The sequence below is a fragment of the Corvus kubaryi genome, unplaced genomic scaffold (genome assembly GCF_017639235.1).
Source record: "Corvus kubaryi isolate FWS band 111438036 unplaced genomic scaffold, C.kubaryi_AGA036_p1.0 138, whole genome shotgun sequence".
Lineage (NCBI taxonomy): Eukaryota > Metazoa > Chordata > Aves > Passeriformes > Corvidae > Corvus > Corvus kubaryi.
In genome coordinates, this window is record NW_024580672.1 from 15510275 (window position 1) to 15534451 (window position 24177).

At 38.9% G+C, this 24177-nt stretch overlaps 1 protein-coding gene across 1 annotated transcript; it reads left to right on the forward strand.

Moving 5' to 3' along the window:
- Positions 1-2083: 2083 nt before the first annotated feature.
- On the forward strand, positions 2084-23691 carry CASP7 (caspase 7). The gene is made up of 7 exons (XM_042019352.1): positions 2084-2254; positions 3514-3626; positions 18325-18473; positions 19335-19463; positions 19937-20112; positions 21446-21584; positions 22120-23691. The coding sequence occupies exons 1-7, from the start codon at positions 2087-2089 to the stop codon at positions 22341-22343; spliced, it is 1098 nt and encodes a 365-aa protein (XP_041875286.1). The 5' UTR covers positions 2084-2086; the 3' UTR covers positions 22344-23691.
- The last annotated feature ends 486 nt before the right edge of the window (positions 23692-24177 follow it).

The following is a 24177-nucleotide window of genomic DNA, read 5'->3' on the forward strand; positions in this document are numbered from 1 at the left end:
TGACTATGGAGAAATCCCACCAAAACACATGCACCATGATGACTCAGATGCATTATTCTAGAGAATTCCCTAAAGCTGTGGTGTGCCAAATCACACTGCACTGCCCCCATATTCCCCCAGCGTATCAAAACTATCCATCCTTTCTTGCAAAATATATAAAAATCTCACAATGCAATTTAGGAGGGAACACCTTGTGAGTCACTCAAATCCTCCATCCTAAAAGTATTCCCACACTTGCCTCCCAGGTCTCAGCAAAACCCCATCCTTGTTTTCATAGATGTTGTGCAGAACACAGGACACAGTTATTATTCCAGGCAGGTACTGTTCGCTTGCCTCTGAATAGTTTGTACCTGTCATCCACCTTTCAATTTCCCAAAGGCACGCTCCACCGTCATCCTGCAGCTGCTTACAGTGGTTAAACACTTACTTTCCCCAATGCAAATATCCAGTCAAAGGCTTCATTTTTAATGTTTTTAAGGAGGAGAGGAGTCTCTAGGGCAAAGGAGAGGAATGGTGATGCTATAGGTATCACATTGCTGGCTCTTCCCCCTGCCCAGTAACGAATACAACCGGCTGTGCCGTATTCTACATGAGAAAGTTTTTCCTTCCCGACCCTTCCTAGGTGGCAATCACTCCATGCCCTGAAGCAAGATACTTCCTTCTACTTCAACTATCCTTCTAATTTTTCCCTTACTCCATACTGAAAAAAAAGCAAGATTTTCTGGAAAAAAAGTCTAGCACCATATACTGCATTAAAATTAACATTTATTTTAAAAAGGCATTGCAGCACACTGAGGAATGAAATTTTCTCTTTGTGAATGCCAGCAACTAACGTGAAAAGAACACAGAAACAGAAGTTTCATCAACTATTGGAGTCAGAAATTCCCCATAACCAATTCTAATAGTAAACTTTTGGAAATCGGCAAGCATTATCAGACCACTTCTTTGATAGCAATACAATGACCCTTAGAACAAAGGTGTTGCTAGGTCTGCTAATTTGGCTGTGCTGGCGAGATGGCAATGGATAAACACTTCCATCAAAATACAGAAGCAAGCAGAGTCTGGATTTCCTGGGTAACACCCATACACATCATCAGAAAACCATATTTTGATGTTCTGAACTTCAGGTGCCACTGCCAGTCACTGCTGGTGATTACAGTCTCCTCTCCTCTCCTCTCCTCTCCTCTCCTCTCCTCTCCTCTCCTCTCCTCTCCTCTCCTCTCCTCTCCTCTCCTCTCCTCTCCTCTCCTCTCCTCTCTCCTCTCCTCTCCTCTCCTCTCCTCCCTCTTCTCCTCTCTACCACAATCTATACATTTCCAGTGTCTCTGTTGTCCATGGTGATCCATTATGGATTTGGAAGTGATGCTGTCTTCTTGAAAAGAAGCAGCGAACAGATGGCATGAGAGGAACTATAAGATTCTACTAGTTTGATTTTCAAGAGAAAACTTTGGCTATGCATCCAACCAGGAGCCACAGGCATAATCCCAGGAAGCGGGGAGTGGTCCCAGCAGCAGCGTGCAGACACACAGCAAGTGCTCCTCCATCACATCGAGGCACTGACCTGTCGGGGAGCAAAGCCTGTTTGTTACCATGCCTGTGTTTTGTGCCAATTAGGAGGCAGTTACACTGAAAAATGTCTCTTTGATGTAAAACTCTTCAGGTAGTGAATGTTAAACACCACGCACTGCTGGGTAGGTGTATGATTTTGCAGGATCGGAGCCTGCATCCAGGAGTAATTAGCAAGACTGTGCCAATCTTCAGTCCATGTACTGGACTGCTGGGCCTGATGCTACGGCTACGCAGTGGGATATCATAATTAGCAGAGATGCAACACGCAGAATAATTGGGAGGATAAGGAAATGCCACTGAAGTTTATATAAGGGGAAAATTTTCCTTAGATCTAGACATTCTCTTGTCACCATGAAACTTCAGGCTCTTCTTTCGCGGGGGTGTGACAGAGCACAGCTATTAAAAAGTGGTAATTTCGGTTTCGCTGTGATGTGGCCGTCATTACCTGGGGAGCGAGGAGGGCCCGGGGGCTGCGCCCGAGACCCTGACGGGGGGACGGACGGGGCCAGGGACAGGGATGGGCTCAGGGATGGGGACCGGGACAAGGGTCAGGGATGGGGACGGGGACACGCCAGGGGAGCCCGCCCCGCCCCGGCGCCGCCCCGGGGGCACCGCCCGCTGCTTTCGCTTTAAGTTTCGCTTTGAGTTTCGTTTTCGCTCCCGCCCGGCCGGACCCAGCGGCAAGGCAAGCTCCGGGCTCTTGCCAGCCCTTCCCAGCCCCCTGCCTCCCCCCTGCCCCTGTCCCCGGCCCCCTGCCCTGCCCTCCTCCCCTCGGGGTGCGCGCTCCTTGCTGCGGATCCGCTTCCCCGGGCGGCCCCCGCGCTGCTCCTCGGCACTGCCGCCCGCGGCCTGCGCGCTTCTCTTCCTGCTGTGTGCGTGTTTGTCAAAGCCCAGGCTAGACCCAGCTTTGGGAGCTGCTGCTACTCTCGGGGAGCTCCCAAACCTCAGCCAGAGCCCCGCTCCCCGGCCGGCTGGGGCAGCCGTGGAGCCGCTGGTGGCCTCTGAGCTGCTGCTGCTGCTGCTGTTGCAGGGGTCCGGGGTTTCAAGCTCTATGCAAACGTGTGAATGGACGATAAAAGCAAATTTAGTCTGCCTAACTATGGGGAAGGGGCAGGAATCACTGCTAATTTCCTCATGAAAATCTGGAACCAGAGACGAGATGTTTCAGTGCATCCCACCCTGAGTGGAGCGTCTGCCCTGCGCTTCTCTCGCCGCGCTGAGCTGGTGCAGATCATTGTGCTGCCCTTTCTTCTTGTAGTTTCCCAACTGCTTAATGATCTGGATTAAGTTAAAACCACCCATAGAAAATACACAGGGTTTTTCCTCTTACATACATTTGATTGTGTATATGCAAATAAGGAAACAGGAGCTCTCTGGGTGTTTTAGGACTGGACAGAATTGCAGATACAAATATTTTGATGTTAGTTGCCCTTGGTTTCATCCCAATATACTTCTCTCCAGACCATGATAAACTTTCTGGGAATTATTTCTATGATGTGGACAGCGCACTCAGGCACACTGTGTGATTCTTGGCACTACACTGTGTAGGCCAGGAGTTGGACTTTGATGATCCTGGTGGGTCCCTTACAACTCAGAATATTCTGATTCTGTTTTATGATTGTATTCTGTGATTCTGTGATCTCTCACCATAAAATTATTTTTAATTTTAGTCTAATCTGCATTTTTGAGAGTGGTATTAGACAAGTTCCTTTTGGTAACTGTCACAAAATGATAGAGATGGCTGAACATGTGCAATGCCACAGCAGTTCAGGACCAGAAATCTGTAGCCACTCTTTCTTGAGGAAATATTATACAATAAAACTGACTAAAACCCTCACATGTATCTTCTATAAATCAGACCATAAACAGTCTGGTTTACAGAAGTATTTCTAAAATGTCAGTGCTCACTGAAGGACACTTACATTCTTGTACTTTTACTTGTAGATGTCAGAGGATCAGCGTGATGACCTCCCTACTAGAGAGGGAGGTGATGAAGATGGCCATGATGTAGTTGATGCAAGGCCGGACAGAAGCAGCAGGTTCTCACTTTTTGGAAAGTAAGTTACTACTTGTACCTCTGTTCTTATTGTATCAGCTGCTGTGGTACCCTTCTAATAATAGAAATGTAAAAAGGCTTGATTTGGTGTTCAGTTTGCCATGTCCACAATGTTATAGATGGTCTTAATAGAAAGGTGGTTTATATTGTATGAATTTAATGTATCTGGTCTGTACCTTAAAGCATTTCTTTATAGGATCTCCCTATAGGAAAACCTGTAATATCTCCTGTAGGTTTTACTGGGCAGCTAAGAAACCACCAACTTCATTTAGCATCAATTATAGCCCCACATCTTAAACATCGACCTTTGGTGGAGCTGGGAATTGAATATGCCATTAATTACCTATTTTACTGCACTCAACTCAGCTAATCTCCAGCATCACTGGAATCCCCTGCTGAGTGTCTAAGTTACTTTAAAGCTTGGATGTGCCATCTCGGGTGCAGCACAAAGGAGCCTCACAAGTCTAGAGATGTAGCCCTTTACAGAACACATTAAAAGCCTTTCATTTTAAAGCATAGTAGTCTCACTGAAGCTTACTTTTGTTAAATCAGTAGGAAGCAAGCACTATTTGCTGTTTGTACTCCTGAAAACACTGGATAAATCTGATTGGAAGTGCAAAAGATGGAAAATGAACATGCAAAGTTTATAAATGGCTGTTGAATGTCAGCGGATGGCTACTTCACATTGGATTTAGTGAGATTTTTTTAGGACATACTTAATACAAAAGCTAATGCATTTACAGAGAGATTTTGATTTTTTTGCTGTTGGACATTTACATTAAAGTGAGCAGTATAATTCAGAGAAAGTACATGGCTAATATACTTTTATTTTTGCTGTTTATTCTATGAGTTTAACAGGGGTAAAAAATTTGTGAGAGAAGTGAAGATGCTTTAGTTTTAGAAGACTTTTGATGTGCTGTTAAGAAAACCACTGTACTTTCTCTGTCTCATTTTATCATTCCTCAAATATATTTAATGATGTGCATGTGTATTATTAATTTTAACGACTATACAAATGTATCATTTGTTTCTAAATCTTGTCAAATATTTTTCAAAGGTTTCTTTTCAACTTTATAAAATGTGTGTTTTGATATTTGATTTGGTCTTCTTTATAAGAGGTGATATGCTAATACTATAATTAAATTATGCAACTCAAAGTTAATAATTTCCAAAGAAAAGGCAATAATCAGCATTTCTGTGACTTTTTTCTGTAAGAAATTTTTCAAATAATTTGGCTGTTCATCAGTTTGAGGCATTTGTCTTTTGGGAACTCCTTGAAGATGCAATTTGCAACATTTTTCTTCAGAAGTAAAAAATTGCTCAGATTAAATATGAGGTAATTAAGAGAATTCAACTTAGATTTTGTAGAAAAAAATATGTTTGAGAAATGTAACAGAGCTTCCTGAAGAAAGTAGTGATTGCTTAAAGAGGAAAGAGGTACTCAAAAATTAAGGTCTTAAAAATCGAAGCATGGAGACAAGATCTTTGTCCTACAGAAACTAAAACTCTTTGGCCTGAAGGAAGACAGGACAGGAGTGTGAGAGGATAAAGGAAGATGGGATATGAGCTAAAACTATGATTGTAATAAAGGAGAAAGTGAAGAGAGAAGGATCATTCTTTGTGCCTCACAGGGAATCTAGGGGACATCCAATGAAAGGTTCATGCAGTAGGTTTAAAACAAGTGTTAAGAGGTAATTTTAACGTAGTGCAGATAGTCACTGTAGAACTTAAAGCCAGGGGATATGCAGATATCAAGATTTTAGGTAAGTTCAGAAGAGATCAGACATATGTGTGGAAGAAAGGTCCAGTGGGACATTGATATTAAGATCTTTGGTAAAGTTGATCCTAAGTCAGGTCTCCGTGAGAGTATGTTTGGCATCCAATTTATTTTCTTCAGACTCATTATTAGTCAGTACCCAATACCAGGCTAGATCTACTTTTACCTGAACCAGTGTGGCTCTCTGTCTTGATTGCCAAAGCTTCATTTTGACAACATGAGTACATCTTAGATAAGGTGTCTAGAAAGCTTTAGAGTGACTACAGTTTTATTGTCCCTTTTTTTGTTTCTTTCATCAACCCAGTCTTCACCAGCTGTGTATACTTTCAATGAAATTCTTCACTGCATTTCATGTCCCATTGCTTAACATATGTAAGTTCAATAGGAAAACAAGTAACTTGTGATGTTAAATAAGCACATTAATTTTAATTTGAGAGAACAGAGCACTGAGAAGCTAAATTCAAAGCTGTGTAGACAGACCAGCTGTTTCCTGTAGCTTCACAGCTGCAATTTGCCACTCTCTGGCTGTGACTGGAGATTACCTTGTAAGAGAAGTAACTAGAAGTAAATTAAATCTTACTCACTTCTTTCTGAGAAGTCTGTGAAGCTGCTTTACCAAGGAGGCCACGAGGCTCAAAACAAGCCGGGATGGGCAGATTCTTCTGACAGCTCAACAGTTTTGGGGTATTATCTTCTATGTATTTCCTTCTCTTTGGAAAAGTGCTAATGCTTAGTTCGTGTCGGTGAGGAAAAACTGTTGGGTGGGGAAAAAGAGTTGGAAGAAGTTTTGGATTAAATCCGCCAGCGGTGTTTGGCTCCGGGTTTTTTTTAGCCACTAGATGGCAGGAGGGCATTAATTTTGTGTGCTGCAGGAAGGACAAAAATTGGGCTGTGTTGCAGTTGAGCAAAAAGTTGTTTCAGAAAGCAAAAATATCAGGACACATTCTGGCAAGGCTGCACACCGAAAAAATGTGTTTAAACAAAGATTGAGCTAAGGATTTCAAATGTGTATTTTATTTTTTTATCTAGCTAATAGAATTTTTTCCCATATAAGTCTTTTCTTTGTATGCTGTGTGTGCTCCTTTTACACTTTCAAGGCTTTAAATATAGTCTTGCTTCTCCACAAGATGATTTAATATCTTCATTTAGTATCTTTTGTGTTTTATTGGGGACCTACATTTGGAGATTTATAGCAGCAAGCACATTTTAGCATCCAGCAAAGTTAATGTAATATGAAATAGAATAAAACTGCAGTTCCACTGTGTTAAGTAGAGCTAAGATTTCTCTTAATCCTAATAAAAGTTGGGTTTTTTTGAAAAGCTGCATCCAAAAAATCCCAAGGATTGGTAGACTTGCACTTGCACTGTCAAAAATCCTGACTGCTTGTGGGCTTCAGTGAAGAAACAATGCAGAAGGGGGTGGTTGTTAGTAGTATCTAGGTACAGTTTTATCCTAATTTAATGGTACAGAACCATATTTCTTCTGGTTACTTTTATCTGCTCCAGCCCTACTGTCTTGTTTTACAGTCAATATTCCTGTTTTGATCTGGAAACAAAACCACAGTTTAAATATCTATTTAAAAATTCTTACAAATACTTAATTACAATTGAAAGTGTGTGATTCTGTAATGCCCTCAATGCAGACACATGAAGTGGATTGTAAGAAAATCCCACTGAGGAATTTGAGAGGTTTTGTGGGGCATATAGTCACCAAGACTATTTTAGTTGTTTAACACTGCAAACCCAAAATACCTGTAAGAAATTTATTTCTGTCAAGTCACACCACTATAAAATTTGAGACTTTTGATTAATTTGAAACTTTCCTGGAAATGTCAGTGCGCATCAAGCCTTCTGCAGTTCAATGGTTGTGATAGTTACATTGTTAAGATATCTACCAGGTTTGTAAATTAGTATTTAGATGAAAAAGATTCATGGATATATGAGCTTCTTTTCTTTTCATGTGTACAGTGTTTATTTGGGTTACAGGACATGAAGGTGGGGAAGCACAGATGTTACCAAAGGCTGTCTATTTTAATTTCATGACCCTTGTCTCAGTATAGCCATATTTCTCAAAATAAATAGCCTTGTCCTTCAAAGAATAAATATTCGTTTTTGAGATTCATCCTCAGCTGAACCTCAGGTTTGGAGTTGTAACAGGTGTGGAAAGTTGTCTTCGTTTCAGCTCTGCTTTTCTGTTGTTCCTCTGTCTTCTGGGGAGCTATTTTCCATCCACTTCTCACAGTATCACGTTCATTCTGAGTTGGAAGGGATCCACAAGGATCAAGTCCAGCTCATAAGTGTCCTGTGTGGGGATTACCAACAGCTTTTTTTTTATATTGATTTGTAAAAGAAGCTGCTTTTCAGGTAGAACTTTTATGAAGAGCAGCTTCACAGTGATACAGATGCATATGTTTTCCAGAGCTGTCCATTCTGTTACACATTTTTCAGTATCAGAATATTACAGACCTTTTAAAGTAAATACTGCCAAAAAAAGTATCTCTTTTATCCTTAGACTAAAAATAGCCAGCTACTTTAAAGCAAATAACAGCTGATGAATCATTATCTGAAGTTATGTTCTGGGCTGCAACTCAGATGTCTGAGTTGACCTCCTGTTTCAGCCTCATGTTTCCTTAATGTCTCTAAGGAAGTCCCTGTGTGCCTTAGTCTGTCCTGTAAAGGGGTGATGATCTTTCCTTTTACTGTCACAGCTCCAAAACCTACCACAATATAATTTAAATTTTGTTTGGAGTTTGTTTGTTCTGCTTAGCACAAGGTAAATATCTATTGTTTATGTTCACCCCAAAGCGCCAAACATAAAATTTCAGAAATAATCTATAGTTTGGTAAAGTTCCTACAAAGACAATAAAGAGACTGTAACATGGAACAGCAGGGATATTTCATTTTTATTACTCTTTTTTAAGTCAGATGGGGTTTGGGTTTTTTGTTTGGGTTTTTTTTGTTGTTGTTTGTGGGGTTTTTTGGTGGCTTTTTCTTGTGTGTGGTTTTTGGGGGAGTTTTGTTGTTGTTGTTTCGTTAAAGCAATTTTTGTTAGATCTGGAACTCAACTTCTGGAGAACACTGCAGGAGTATTTAACAATGAGTGGAAACTCTGGTCAGTGCTTGTGCTTTCCTCTTGGATGCTTGCTGAATGTACCACACAGGAAAAGCCCAAGTATCTTGAACTAGTACCTAGTCTATATTATAAGAACTCATTAATTCATGGTCAATATTTGTTTCCAGTCTCCTTAGAGACTTCATATTGTGAAGCACAGCAAACACTGGATTATCCAGGAACTGTATCTGCAGTAATCACAGTCAAGTATCCTAATTACTTTTTAGTGCACTAATTTATTTTGTTCATTACAACAAACTCTGGGCTGTATCGTACAGAATTTGGAGGACAGTTATTATGTAGTGTGACGTTTAAGCTTTCAAAGCAATCCAAACAAATTTAAGACAAATTTATAATAAACAAAAACTGTTTGAGGGTAAATATGTAGGAAATAGTTGTACTGATTAAAGTACAGAGAGGCTTTGTAAACTATGCATGTTGACTTGTATTATTTTGCTGGAAACATTCATTGTGTAAATATTGTAGCACTGGTGGATCAGGTTTTGACAGAAGGAAGAGGAACATATCACAAAGTGAAGTCTGCTGTCCCACCTCCATCTCAGAATCTGTTTTCCTGTACTCTTACATAGGAGCAGAGATGGAATGAGTGATGGGAGCGTGTTTTCCGCTTGTCAGCAGAGGTAGATCAGGCCTGCATGACCTCAGCTCGCAGGGTGATGGCTACGGGGGTTTGAATAGCCCCACAGAACAGTCCAGCGTGACCCACTGCTGACACAGGCGAATGTTGGGGCCTGAGCACACAGAGCATCCTGTTTCTCTCTGCAATGTAACCCTGAGCATGGTGGGCTCCTAGCATTAGCAGAGAAGATCAGACTTGCTCTGGAGGACAAGCTGAAGCTGTTTTCAGATGCAGTGTGGAGTACCATTTGATGATGAGCCAAGGTACTGTAGAATGTTATTCGCCTCCTTCCTTCTCTGCCACCTGCTTGGAAAAATCATGAGTTTATACCCTAAAACAGTTTAGTTTCAATGGTTATTGCAAGCTAATTGTGGCTCCACTGGCATTTTGCAATTGCTAATTCTTGCCAGAGTGTTCTCTGAGAATCAGTGTTTGGAAGGCTTGCTTTATTTTGAGTCATTTCCCAAGCAATCCATATGTACCTGTTAGTTGCCCTTAGTACCTATGAAAGGTAAAAGCAGCTTCATGGGGTATTTTTGCATATAATTGTCAGTTGTCTATGTACATTATACTACCTAGGGTATGATCATGCAAGATTCCAGTTTCCAGAACACCCATGGAAGGTATGGATGTGCTGGTTTTCTAGAAATGAGCAGAAAGCCTTTCAGCAAGCAAAATTCTTTATTTGTAAAAATTTACCTTTTGGATGTTATTTGGCTATTATGTTGCATTCAATATTGTGAGGCCTGCATGGCAGATACCACGCAGCTAATTGGGAAGCTGAATCTCAATTACAAAGTGATCATTGAGACTTTAGAACTCTGTTTTGCAGGCATCACGCCACAAAACTGTTGTGTGGGTGGTAAGTGATCCTTAAAATATTAAGTGCACGAAACTAGGACACTGCTACCTGTTTCTTTTCTTCTTACTTTTGTCTTTTTTTAACTGTTGTGAAACGTGGATAATATTAGGTGTTAGTCTATTGAAACTTTTTGTCCAAAGTGCAGCTGGCTCAAGTCCCAATGCACTTGGTCTGCTTCATTTGCACATAATAAATGAAATTGCAGTCATAGTTTTGATTTGAATTAGTTAGGGCCATCACTAACACATAGTTAAAAAGACAGGAGGACATATTTAGATGCAACTATCAGAACTTCAAAAGACATTTACAAAGTATGCCAGAAGTTGCAGTCTGAGGCTTGTTCTTTCAAACAACTCAACTCTTTCATTACACAGTGAGTTTTCAGTTGTCTTGGGCTGAGTTTCTCAGTTTTCCAGGTTTTTAGAGAAGATTCTCTCTCCTAATTGGAGATGCATCTGAAACTAAAATGGAACAAAAAAGCTACAAGAGTAGCTTAGGGTCTGAAAAATGTCTTATAATGAGGTACTTAAAATGTATTTAGTTTCAATTGATGTTAAATAGTCATACACAGGCATTAGCAGCTTCCTCTCTTCAGGGAAACTAATGTGCAGTAATCAAAGATAGGAATTTGTTTCTGGACTAAGATCCACTGTAAACCTCCAAAGCGGGCAGCAAGAATGCCTTTGTTTCATGCATTTTCTTTCCAGGAGGCACCTGTCAGTAAGCTAACCCACACACTCCGAGCATAAACATTGCACAGATGCACAAAATAGTGGATTTTAAAATTATTCTCTACTTTACTGTACAGAATCACAGGATCCCAGAGTGGCTCAGATTGGAAGGGACCACAGTGGGTCATCTGGTCCAACGTCCCTGCTTGAGCAGGGTTATCCCAGAGCACATGGCACAGGATTGGCACTGAGATTGGATCCATTGGTTAGAGCATGGGGCATTCAGTTTCTGCACGACCATCTCCCTGGAAAGAAGCCACATGATCTGCAACTGCTTTATGAAATAAGTTTATTTAGGCTTCATTTTGTAATGGAAAAACTAAGACCCAGAGATATGGAGTTGCTTTCCCGAAGTTATTCAACAGCAGAAGCACAATTCCTTTAGGTTTGTTTAATACCTTTCATCAAATTAATTGGGCAAAGCATAGCTAGCATATGGTCTTAATGAATATATTTTATTCTGTGTTGTACTCTCAGATATGATATTAGGAAACTTAGGGAAATGCCAGGATTTCTTTAAATAAATTTGCAGATTTTCTGTGAAATCTGTATCAGTACTGCTACTTACATCACATCAAGAATATTTTTAGTATGACACTGGTTTTTTGGATGAAGGAACTCAATCCAGTCTTGGAAAGAATTTTTTAATGATACCTTAGGTCCTTCCCAGCTCTAGTATTATCTTGATAAGTTCAAGGAAATAATCTCGTTGTTTACCTAACTCCTTTCTTTCGAGACTGCTACAGCAATATTTTCTGTTCAAAATTACTGTGTTTACAGTTATTTGAAGGGCCTGTGGCATGCATTTCCAAATGAACAAGAGGTACTGTCCTAGTAGGTTCCTAACTTCAGGTTCCTTCAAGAAAAAGGCTTTGCCTCTGTTGACTTTTGAACTGTCTCTGTTTAGTCAGCTGACAATCTGATTCCAAAGATGCCCTTAAGAAGTCCTGAAGTAATTGGCAGTTCAAAAAGAAACTGAAGGCTAATGAATTCCTGTGGCCCTGTTCTTGAGAACATTTAGTCATTATTTTATTGCCTGAGCAGTCCTGGTGCTCCGGGGAGGAAAGTGGAGTGTGTTCATTGTGGGCTGTGGTGTTCCAGGAAGCACACTGGCCATTTCCCTTTATTCTGCCCTTTCCCAAAAATGACTTTCAAAGTTTAGGCATTTCAGCAAAGCAATGTATAAATATGCAAGGACAGCACAGACTTTATATATCATCAATAAATACGAGCTTCAGACTTCAGTATTACCAGTCTAGCATGTTTCACTGCAGTTTTGAATTTCTTTAGCAGATGAAACAAGATCCTGACAGGGAACAGAAATCCAGGAGCACTGGTTTTTGTGTATGTGTATGTGTGTGTGGTATTGTGTTGTTTTTGTTTGCTGTTCTGAATTGCAGCTGTCAGTTTTCATGCCTTTTGTGTAAGACATCTGCTTGCCATGGTAAGCAATATAGATGAGATAATATTTAGATGCTTTTTGGGGAACTTTTATGTGCAGTTTTGTAAGGCCACTTTTCTTCTTTCTGCTGAATGAAGACTTTCTATTGTGGGACAATATCTTGATTTTAATATTAGAAATTTTTTCAGTTTTCTTTTGACATCTATCTGGATTATATTTTAAAATAGCCTTCTAAGGACTGGTTATTTTGTTAGTGCTCATCTATCAAAGTCAGCAGTCATTTGCTAACAACTGCTAATAGGGAAATTGAAAATATGCAATGCTTACTTGAACTTCCTCTTATACAATTAGTATTGCCCCTTTTTCCTCAGGAGAATTTTGTTTCAACTGTTAAGGTTTTTTTTCCGGTTTCTCTGCTGGCACATAATTTGCAAGCCTGAGTATGCACCTTTGAATGCACTGTAATACAGTTTTAGTATTTGGTCTAAACCTTGTGGTTCAGTCTTTATCCCATAATAATTTATGCTTTCTGATTTTTAACAGTAAAGGAATATTCATTTTTACAAAAAACAATTCAAGTAGTGACACATTCTTCTTGTCCAGAAATGTTGCTGCTCTGCCAACCTGATGCAATATTAATGGAAAAAGGCAACAGGATAATCTATTATTTGCATGCAGCTCTAAATCTGTGTGACACTACCCAAATGGATCTGACAAAGAACAAAGAGTCTGACTTAAAGAACTTAAGATCTAAAAAGCTTTAGTCAGGTTTAACAAGTGTCTTTTGCTTGTTATTGACAACAGGTTTCAAGATTAAAAAAAATTCGGAGTGGGGGGAGTGTACAGTAATTAGAGGTGTACTAAGTACAGTGAAATTAGACTGGATAAAAGTATTAAACCTGGATAAAAGTATTAAAGCTGGTGGCTTGAAGAGAAGGTTATGTAGAAGTAAGAGATATTAATGCTTGATTATCAGAAAGCATCAGACATACAATATGGAGACTGTATCAGACCATTAGTTGTTGAGGCTAAGGTAGAAAAATATAGCAAAATATTGAATGTTGTTTTGTCTAATTTATAAATTCTGTTTCCTGTTCAGTTTTTTTGGAAGAGTAACTCTAAATTGGTCTCCAGCACACTCAGTTTTACTACACAAAGCTTAGTGATGCCTTGTGAATTCAAACACAATCTTCTTTGCATTTTCATGGTTTTCTGCCTATCCTTTTGCTATCTTTTTAAATAAATTAAGTCCAGTCCAGGATTTTTCCCTAGGTGAGCAAACAGCATTTGCAATGAGCAGTAGTCACAAACATAATTTATACTGTGCATGCAACAGTGGAAGGAGTGAAGTTCCTTAGACAGAAAAAGCAGCATAGGGCCGCACAAACTGCATAAAAATAAATCAGCAATACAGGCTATGTTAAGTTTTTTCACAGGCCTTAGAACTAATGTGCTGTCCCATGCACTCCACAGTATTGTAAATTAATGGGGAACTTATTCAAATGAAACCTGTAAAGAGGTCCCCAAATGTCAAAGTCCTAAGGGAAACGTCTCAATTGTTTGTAAAAGATGAAAGAGCATTGCAGTTTAAGACACCTTGCATTCCACAACAACTAAGTGTATGAAGGTTCTGGTGGGTGTTGATGGATTACCTGAGAATATTTGTACTGTGGGCTTTGTCACTGTACCACTGCTGTAATCTTGCCTGGACTCAACAGAAAGGCTGAGAATGTGACGGAAACTAGACTAAAACTATTCTCCAATGCCAAAAAGCATTTGGACTCCAGAAGGACTCAAGTGATGTGTTTTGCAAAGACACCATGTTTTAAAAGGCAAATTTCCTTTTTAACAGAAACATGTTGTCAGTCATTCAAAAATGATACATAATTGCACATTGTATGAAAGAAGTATGCCAGAGTAAAACTGTCATCATATTCTGAGATATTCCTTATCCAGGAAAGCCCAAGTTTACTGAACTGCATAGAGCACAGTAAGAGTTCTCTCCTTTTGTGTGTGTACTTCAAATAAAAATGAATGGAATCAGTGTAGAATTCCACCCAAGCTGGAATGTCAGCTCCCTTGAATAATATCAGAATTGTAGAATTTTTGTCTCTCTGCTTACATTTTGCAGCACAGCAACAAAAGGCCCTAATTTTCCTGGGAGAGAAGAGGACTAGATATCCCTCTGTAATACCATTTTTAGAGTTTATTTTCAACAACTCTGCCTGGGAAAGAACAGTCACTTAAATAGCCAGGCGGAGGATTAGATGAATATTAGATGAATAAAGACAATGCTTAAGGAAGACTTTGTCCTGCACATGGATTCTTAATACCTTGGTATGTCATACTAATGTGTGGTAGCAAAAGGAATTGAGGGAGGTGCCAGTAGAAAGGAAGCCAAAGGAGAGGAAATCTCAGCTGCTAAGAGACACTGCTTTATTTTTTCTAAGTAATCTTTAGGTATAGTTAAATCTTGACAGTGATGTTTTTATCCTTAAATCTTGAACCATATTGAAATAGTAATTTCCTCCAAGTATAAGAGAAAAGAAGGTTTGTTCTGGTAAGTAGGAGTCCTTTAGATGAACAAGTCCATTACTCATGCAAGTGAGGTATCTCCGTTGACTTTGACAGAATTTTAGCCACTCATGCTGATAAAACACTTGACTACTACTATTTAAAAGTTCAGTAATAAAATGATAAATGGTACAGATAACTTTAGTTTTGTATTTGAAAAGTGAGAAATTGATAATAATGATTTTCACAGTGTTGATACCAACTGACTCTAGACCTGATGAAATCACATTCCCAAAGATGCTGTTGTCAAGCCTGAGGCCTGGATTTAGGGACACAGTGAGGGTGAAAATGTGCAAGTGCTGGAGTAGAGCTTTAGTTTTGCTGAACTCTTGACCAAAGGGAAAGAACATGAAATATGTGACGGCACCAATGGGAAGAATATTTCTGTGTAAGGGAAGGATCAGTGACCACTAGTGGAGTGAGGAGTAATGGCACAGTTGTAATTAAGACCTGAAGAATGAGTAAACAGTCAGGAAATTCAACTTTCTATTTAGACCAGGCAAGTTTGAATCCTCAAAGAGGGAAACTAGATGCCAGAGAAGCAGAAAGAAATAAAATAGAGGGCACATAGTTTAAAACATTTTATAACAGCATATAACAAACCTGTGGAAACCCTTTACAGAGTGATTAGAAAGCTTAGTAAGAACAGCAGTAAACATTTATATTAACAGGTGTCCAGTTCAAGGATCAGAAAATAAGGATTTAGGCTTTCAATCATAAGCCAACTTGTCACTGAAAGGACATTTCCCTTAAGGACTGATTATTACAAATTTATAACTATTAGTTATCATTACAAGGTCTGATTTAGCTTGTTGAATCTGGAAAGTTGGACATTATGCTGTCAGTTTAGTCCAGGCAGGCAGTTCCCATATTGTGCTGTGTTGGCACAGGAGCCAGAATCTTCAAAAAAAGAATTTCTGTCTGGAGTGCAGGCCCAGGCTAAGTATAATCTACAACCTTTGCTTCCTTATTCATTCAGTTTGGACTGGTGCCAAAAGATTTCTGGAACTTTTTGTTGTCTGCCAATAAAGAAGTGATAGGCATAACCATGCTGTGGTTTTTTTTAGTATCTCATTAACCTGTTTGGCTTGGGAGGAATCGTTAGAGCAAAACCATGTGAAATAAAACCAAAAACCTCTGTAAAGGAATGGGTAAATGTGCTGCCAAGGCTTGTGTGTGGCGTTTGCCATTGACTGGCATAGAGCTTCTGGCTGCTTTTGAGAATTCCGGCATCAGGAATTACATCCCTTAAACTCATGACTATTTCTGCATGAATGAGTGCAAACTATTGAACTTGGGAGTGAAGTGGTTTCAGAGAAGTTGCGTGGCCACATCGCTATGCCACTTAACCCCTGCTGCTATTTTCAGTGAGGCTTTTTGTGGGGTAACGTGGCTGCCTGATTTCTGGGCTAGAGATAGATCACTTCCAGCATTTTTGGAGAGCAGACAGTGCAAACTTGATACTGTTCAAATGGGTCTGTCCCAAGTGTTCACAGCTGTTCATGGGTTGGACATAAATGTGTGCACAATCCCCTTGAAAATATCCTATAGTCTGTAACAGCCGCTGTTGGTTGTACAACTTTTTCAGGAAATCACTGAAGCCAGATAAACCTGTAGAAACTTGAATCTGTGGGCTGAGGAAATGCCCCTTCATGGACCTGAATGATTATTTGTTGTTCTGAAATTTGTTTTTCTCTCTTTGACAAACAACTGTCCGGTGATAGAAGACCAGGGGGAATGTTAGGTTAAAATAAGAATCCGAGATATCTTTGAAAGTCAAATGTAATATTAGCATCATACATCTCTGAATAATTCTTTAAAATGGTTAAGAACCATTTCTCAACTTTCTTGACTCAAACTGTATTTAATTATTGCTTCCAGAGACCTTGAGAAGAATATGCAAGGAGAATACCCATACTTACAATTTGTCAGAAAAAAACCCTGTATTTCCAGAACATCAGACATAATCCTCAATATCTTGTTTTTTAGCCTCTAAGGGAAATCTAAAAGAGGACATGATATTAAGATGGTCACATGAAAAAAGGGCATAATGAAAGCCTGCCAGGTGCAGCTGTTTAATTTGGCCCTTTGTAATAGAACATGACGACACTCCAAGATAAGAAGAAGCTGTTTTGAAATTGAATTGCAGTAGCATTTATACGTGATGAATCATTTAAAGGTTTATTATAGATTCCAATTAATCTTGTCCTTTAGTAATAAAAAAGAGGACACTTAAAGCTAAAAGACAACCATTGTTAAATCAGGCAGGTAAGAAAGTAGATTACCTAAACAATATTTAATCTATTCATAGCAATCTCATGTCTACAGGTTATTATTGAAGCAAATAGCTTAATAATTCTTTAGGAAGATGTCAGAATGAGAATAGTGAAAGTACTTAAATTAATTGACATTATAGGAAAAATCTAATTTTGCTATAACCAAAGTGTATTATACAGTTTTTTGTGCTGTGAAAGTAGGTTATGTTTTCCTCTCAGTCATCAGCAATAAACACTATTGGAAGCTGGATGCTGGAACAAATAAATAAGAGAGGTGCCAGTAGCTTATTCTGCCCTTTCCTGAGCATTGTTTCTAACTGGGCTGGCTCCAAAGCTTGCTTACAATTCTGAGGTTGAATCAGACTCTTTATAGGCTCTTACTGGCTTCATTTCTGCATGAGGAAATCTTAACTACACCTGAAGCCACCTGCTTGGACCAAAAAGCCCACCTCTAAAAGCAAGCACTGCTGAGTTCCTCATGTTTGTGTGTTAGGTGCATGCTGGCTGTAATGGATGTGGTGTTGATACTTCATTTAGATTAAATCTGTGAGTAATGTCTGTGCCATCCCTTGGCATCTCTTTCTAATCCAATCTAAGACTCCTGTACATAGCAAAAAGATGAGTACACAGCCATATAACCAGAGAACATATATTAATATAACCTATTAATTAATATAATAGTTTGATTTGTTTTTTCTTGGGTTTTATTTGATGTGTAGTTCAGGTATCAATGATTACATTAAAATGTGCTTCAGGTTTTGCGTGGGTTCAGGCTGCTCTTTGGCAGACCAAATTAACACACGACCTGTTCACATCTATAACCTTCATCCGCAGAAACTGCCTACTACTTAGTCTTAATCTTCACAGAATTTAGGGATGATGGTGATTCAGTAAACAAATCTCATCACACAGTTGGGTAAACTGCATGTCTTCATGTTCCTGGAATAGCTATTAAGAGAAATCTGTCTGTTGTTTCAATAATTACTTACAGTAAAACTAAAATATGCCCAGAAGCAGTTTGCAGAAGGTTACTGCCAGCCTCACTTCATGTTGGCCATTAGTTTTATCTCTGGGTCAGGATCTGTGTGCCCTGCTGTTGGCTGCAGTTCACTCCAGAGTTATTTTGCCTCATCAGAATCCAACCACACACAATAATCCCTTCATGGAAATCACAAGATCTTTATGCCTCGATCCGAAGTGTGGAGGAAGAAAACAAACATTAGAGAAGGAAAAACATTGGGCAGGGCTGCACGAATGGTTTGAATTACGATAAATAGGCCATGCATGTGACTGGTCACTAACAATAATTTCATGTGGTTCACCTAGAAAAAAGAAGAATGGAGAAGAAGACCAGCCAAAGCCCTCTCTCAGTAATCAATACCGAATTGTTACACCCACATTCCAGTATAATATGGATTACAAGAAAGTTGGCAAATGTATTATTATAAACAACAAAAATTTTGAAGACAAAACAGGTAACGTTCTTCCTTTGTTGATACTCATTACAGACCATAGAGTTTTTATACTTTCTTTAATCAATAAGCATTTTATTTTTAGGACATGGAATTTTAATGAATGTATTTATCCTTTTTTGATAAATAGTTGTTCCTAAAACTTTTGCTGTTCTCTAACACTTACGTTAGAGTGGCTCTTTTCAACATCTTTTGAGTATATGTCTCAAAGACCATGTCTCCTTGTTGTACCAACATCAAACCAAACCTTTGTTCCAGAGTTTTAAACTATGTTGTTAAAATTTGAACTTTGGCATCTGCAACCCATGTTATAAATTCTCTGTCCCTGAGCTACAGCTATGAGCTACAAAAGCTAATAGATGTAGCTGTGCTCTTTTCACACTCCTGCATTTAACTTTCCAGACCACATGAGGTTTCAAGGTAGGCAGATACTTGTGTTCTAATGAGGTTTGTAGGACTTTTCCTATACACTTGGCAAACACAGCAAGTTGTTTTCCCCAAAGATTGTGTATCAGTTCCTTTTACTGGGTATAACAGGGGAATTTTCCAACAGGTTTTCCATGGGGTGCTTTGTGCCTGTGTTTCCCTGCATAACCAAAAGGAGATGAATCAGCCTTAGAGGTCCTGTGTTGCAAGGTGCTGGAGGCATGCCAGCATTTTTCAGGACTAGATACGTGTTAACACTGAACATTGCATTATTTTTAAAATCTCACAATTTGTTCTCAATGCTGTTGGAGGATTGTTTTAAAAACATGTCACCAAGACATTGTTTATCAATTAGAAACTTAAAAATTTGCCTTTGAACACGTGAATCATTTTGAGTGGTGTAATGTGCAGTCAACCATGTTCTTTGTTTTCTGGCAGGAATGGGCACACGCAATGGCACCGATAAAGATGCTGGAGATCTTGCTAAGAGTTTTAAAAACTTAGGGTTTGAGGTTTATACATACAATGACCGAAGCCGTGATGATATGGAAAAATTATTGAAGCAAGGTAAAAATTCAGAATCGTAGAATAATTTAGAGTGGAACAGACCTCTGGGAGTCATTGAATCTACTCTTTGCAGGTTAAAGTAGAACAGATTGTTTAGGCCCCACACATGCAATTTTCTATATGGAAGGATTTGTTTTCTGAATGGACTGGGCTTAATTCCCCACCTCATCCCCCAGCATCAATTCAGAAATGTACAGTGTTCTTGTGAAGCACTTGTCCTGTGTATTGGGTGAAGAGCCTTGACATGTTAGATAAGGAGCTCAGCCTGTTGATTCCAGTGTGCTAAACTCAGTCAAGTGAAGGATGCATCCCTGTACTCAAGGTACTCATCATATTGTAAAAAGTGATCCACTCCTTCTTATTCCTGACAGTAGAACCCCAGTATATATTTAGCCTCAGAAAAATGTGTTTGCTAAATATAATTTCAATTCAAAAGGTTGCTTCCTTTTGACTAAGAAGTATTTGCCTTGTAGCTGCTGAGGAGAACCACAGTGATGCTGCTTGTTTTGCCTGTATCCTCCTAAGCCATGGGGAAGAAGGGCTCATCTATGGCACAGATGGGCCCATGGCTATCAAGAGTTTGACTGCACTGTTCAGAGGAGACAAGTGTAAAAGCCTTATAGGCAAACCCAAACTGTTTTTCATTCAGGTAATAGCCCTAAGGTAAACACAGTATCCTACTGCTGCAGTGGGGAAAACTTGCTCTGTTGGTTGCTCTAGAAAAACCCTGTAGCTTGACTTACAGAATATTGCTGGAGGTTTTATGAAAAATGTGTTGAGAGAAGTTGTCTGGGGGAAAAAAGTATTGTTTGCTTTTAAAAGAAAATTTGTATATGAGAATATTATCATTGTAATTTTCTACATGGTTTCTCTTGGTAATATATGTACTTCAAAGCAGAAAAATAAACTCATTTTTCTGCAGACATGACGTGATTTTCAATAGGAATAATACTGTCCAGGTCTCTTTTTATTAAGGCTGCCTCTACAAATTACTGTATTCTGCTAAAAGAAACATTTTTCTCTTCCTCAGTAGCCTAAAAATTTATATTGCATTTTTAAATTAGCATGTAATTAATTCTATGTTAGTTAAGCTTTTAAAGAGAGCTGTTTCAAGCAGTATTACCTGACATACCATGGGTCTGAATTCTCCTTTTTACATAATACATAGTATTATTTACATATAAGAGTTGCAGCCGATGTGGTTTTCCCTAGGCTGTTCCATCAATTAATCCTCATCCTCAAAGTGAAAACTGAGTCTGTTTTAGACTCTTCATACTACTAAAGTGATGTTTCTTCTAATTACACTTTTGAAATGGTTACTTTATAGACTTTAAAATTATCTTAATAAAGGCAACCAGCCCTGTTATATAAGCCAGTCGGACTTGTTCTTTTGCAAGAACTCAGTCAAAGCTACTGATCAAGAGCTGAAAATTACCCACCCAGACCATTGTCCCAGTGTGCCCTTTAGCTAAACCCATGATTAAGAGAAAATTAAGAATCAAAGAGATAAATAGAAAAATATTAAAATTGCAATAAACTTGTAATGGGTGGTCAAACACTAGAACAGGTTGCCCACACTGTAGAGTCTCCACCTGTGAAGTCAAGTGCAAAGAAATTGTCCAGAAGTCACGCTGCACTTATGAAGGCATTATGTAATAATTGAGTGCTGAGGATGACTCTAAACTGGTAAAATTTATCATGGTTAGAATAAACTAACACTGACATGGCACTTGTTGACAAACAACTGAGATGCACAACCTCAACACCTTTACCTCCCTTTACTTACAGGATGTATATTTAAAATGGGTAAGCTAGTAACTTTATCACTGAACAATTAGATATCCCTCAGAATTGCATCTCTGCTTCTAATACATGTGAAGTACTGCTTAGAACTGAATCCATTAAAAATGTTGATGAATGCCGATTGTTGTAGTACCTTGTTCCTCCTTATTGGACAAATTCTATTTATTCTCTGCTTTCAGGCCTGCAGAGGCTCTGAATTTGATGAAGGTATACAAACTGACTCTGGACCTGCCAATGACACCCTGGAAACAGATGCCAACCCGAGATACAAAATCCCAGTGGAAGCAGATTTTCTGTTTGCATATTCCACGGTGCCAGGTAAGGAAAAGAGGGTCAGGGTGGGGGTAGAAGCCTGAAAACTCACCATCCATATTGACTGGAATATAGATGGACCCTCACTGGTGATACATTGTACTTTGATGGACAAAACACAAAGGCCCAGTGTACACTGGGTACCCACCCTGTCTACACTGGCTGTAGAGGAAAAGGGAGGTTACAGATGGCAAAGGCAGTACTGTTTTCTGGGAATTCTGCCCTTCCACGTCCCAGTGTGTTGAATGTGTGATGAAGGCAGGAAGAGGAACAGTTACAGCACAAAACTTATTCTCAGAGGGGAAACCTGTGACATCTTACTTCTTGCAGTTTCCCAAATGCCAAAATGTGGAACGGTACCTTACTAATGTGAGGTTTGGAGAGCTAATACACATTATCCTCAACTTTAATGAAGTAGGATATGTGACACAATGTTAGGAGTTCAGCTTTCTGTGTGTGCATTGTTAATCTTTTCCCAGAATCTTTCACACAAAAGAGCAAAAATAATCCCACATATTTTCTTTGTTGTTTTTCCTGTTAGGTTATTACTCCTGGAGAAATCCTGGAAGAGGATCCTGGTTTGTGCAGTCTTTGTGCTCTGTGCTAAATGAGCATGGAAAGCAGCTCGAGATCATGCAGATCCTCACACGGGTCAACTATGTGGTGGCTACGAATTTCGAATCCCAGTCAGACGATCCCCGCTTCAGTGAGAAGAAGCAGATTCCCTGCGTGGTCTCCATGCTCACTAAGGAACTTTACTTCTGAAAGTGCATTGTAACACGGCCAGTGGTGAAAGATCAGGGTATGGTTTTGGGTGGAGATGTGATTATAAACAGGAGTAACACATTTTTAATAACAGAAGTGTAATAACACTAGATCTTTATGTTGTATAAGCTGGGGTATCTGATGGATGGACAATATGCAATATTTTAAAGAAGCTGTGGGCCAGCCTGGCAGCTATCACTAATTATTGTATCTCAGTTTCCCTTAGTGTGGCTGTGATGATTTATGGCTGCTGAAGATGAGTCAGCTACCTGACCCATAAAGGTTTCTCCCAGAAATTAAGAATAAAAACAAAAAATCTTGAGACCCCTTCTCATTTACTGCTAGCTCATGGAACCATAACTTCCTTGGAAATTTCCAAAGACCATCATATTATGGGTATGTCCAGTGATAAAAAGAGTTTGTAGCTATTTAAAAGGGTGTTTCTTAGTCTAATATATTCATTTCCTTTTAATGAAAATTACTAATGAAGGCTAATGGTTGCTCTGTGCTTAATATGGAAGTCAGTTTACTTAATCATCATTCTAGCGTAAGATGAATGTATAAAAAAATCCATATTTTTAAATTATTTACCTGAACAGTATGGAAATGTAACAAATAGAACAATCAAAATTAAAATTGTAAAAGATTGGCAAGTTTTACTTGGATGATACCGTATTAGAGTACCATTGTAGAGATTTTTTTGCCTTGCAACTGACAGTTGGCTGACAGAAAAACCTGGAATAGTGGTATTGCAGTTCTGCTTGCAGAAATAAAAATGTCTGCTTGTTGATTCAGAACTTTTGAACCATCAGAAAGTTAATGACAAGGCTTTATCATAAAACACGAAAACTTAATGTTGAAAAGATAGAATTCTATGTTCCAGTAACAAATGTATGTTTAGATTTAACTTCTATTTGTGAGGAGTTTTGCCAAAATTGGAAATGCTTACTTGAATCAGAAACCAGAAGTGCCTTCTTAGATACTGTATGGTCTTGATTTTGTGTTTTAGAGTTATGTTGGTGATGTTTATGTTTCTACTTTTTATATTCACTTTAGTTGGTAGCTAGCTCAAGAAAGTAAGTTTAATGATTTGATTAAACTGATGATAAAGGATTAGTTGTTCACCCTTTTCCCAGTTAATGTACTCTATACTCTTTTGCAATCTTCTGAGGAAATAAGTGCATAACATTAAAGCCAAGTTACCAAATTGTTGAGTTTATTTTCTTACAAATACTGTGACATAGTGAGACATATATTTTTTCATAAGTCAGATTTACAGTTGTTTGAATTAAATAAATGGTTGTTTTACAGATGTATTGAGCATGATATCAATAAATACCTTTTTTTTTAAAAATTCCCTTTGTATAGCTGCATGTTTGTCACTCCATCTCTTGAAGTAAAAACCAACCAAGATTTATCCCAGTCCCCTTCTCTTTAAAGCATGCAGGTGGTCTCTGGTATTTTTTCAGGAGGAGGTTTACAGTGTCAGTGGAAAGGTAGATTAGAAAAGTAATTTGGCATTGGGTGACTTGGGTTGAACAGGCCATGTCCTCTCTTGGAGTAAACCAAAGTTAATGGTAATATTTTATTGGAAATATCCTGATCTACCAGTGCTTGATCTTGCCCTTTATTCAGTAAATTGTACAGTGCTCTAGCAGTGCATAGGAAAGTGTTCTCCTTGTTGCTTCTGCCAAATAGCTCCATTTTAAGCTGTATTCTGGCATTAAGGATATTCCTGGTTTACCATGTCCAGCCAACATTTCAGTATTTGTTACTTCTCTGGAAGCTCTTTCATGTTTTTATAGATGATTAGTCTTTATTTTCTTGAGGTTTG

Coding starts and splice junctions, on each gene's coding strand:
- CASP7 (XM_042019352.1), top strand. CDS start 2,087: ATGGGCTCAGGGATGGGGACCGGGACAAGGGTCAGGGATGGGGACGGG. Junction 18,474..19,334: donor AAATTTTGAAGACAAAACAG/GTAACGTTCTTC, acceptor GTTTTCTGGCAG/GAATGGGCACACGCAATGGC. Junction 20,113..21,445: donor CCAAACTGTTTTTCATTCAG/GTAATAGCCCTA, acceptor CTCTGCTTTCAG/GCCTGCAGAGGCTCTGAATT.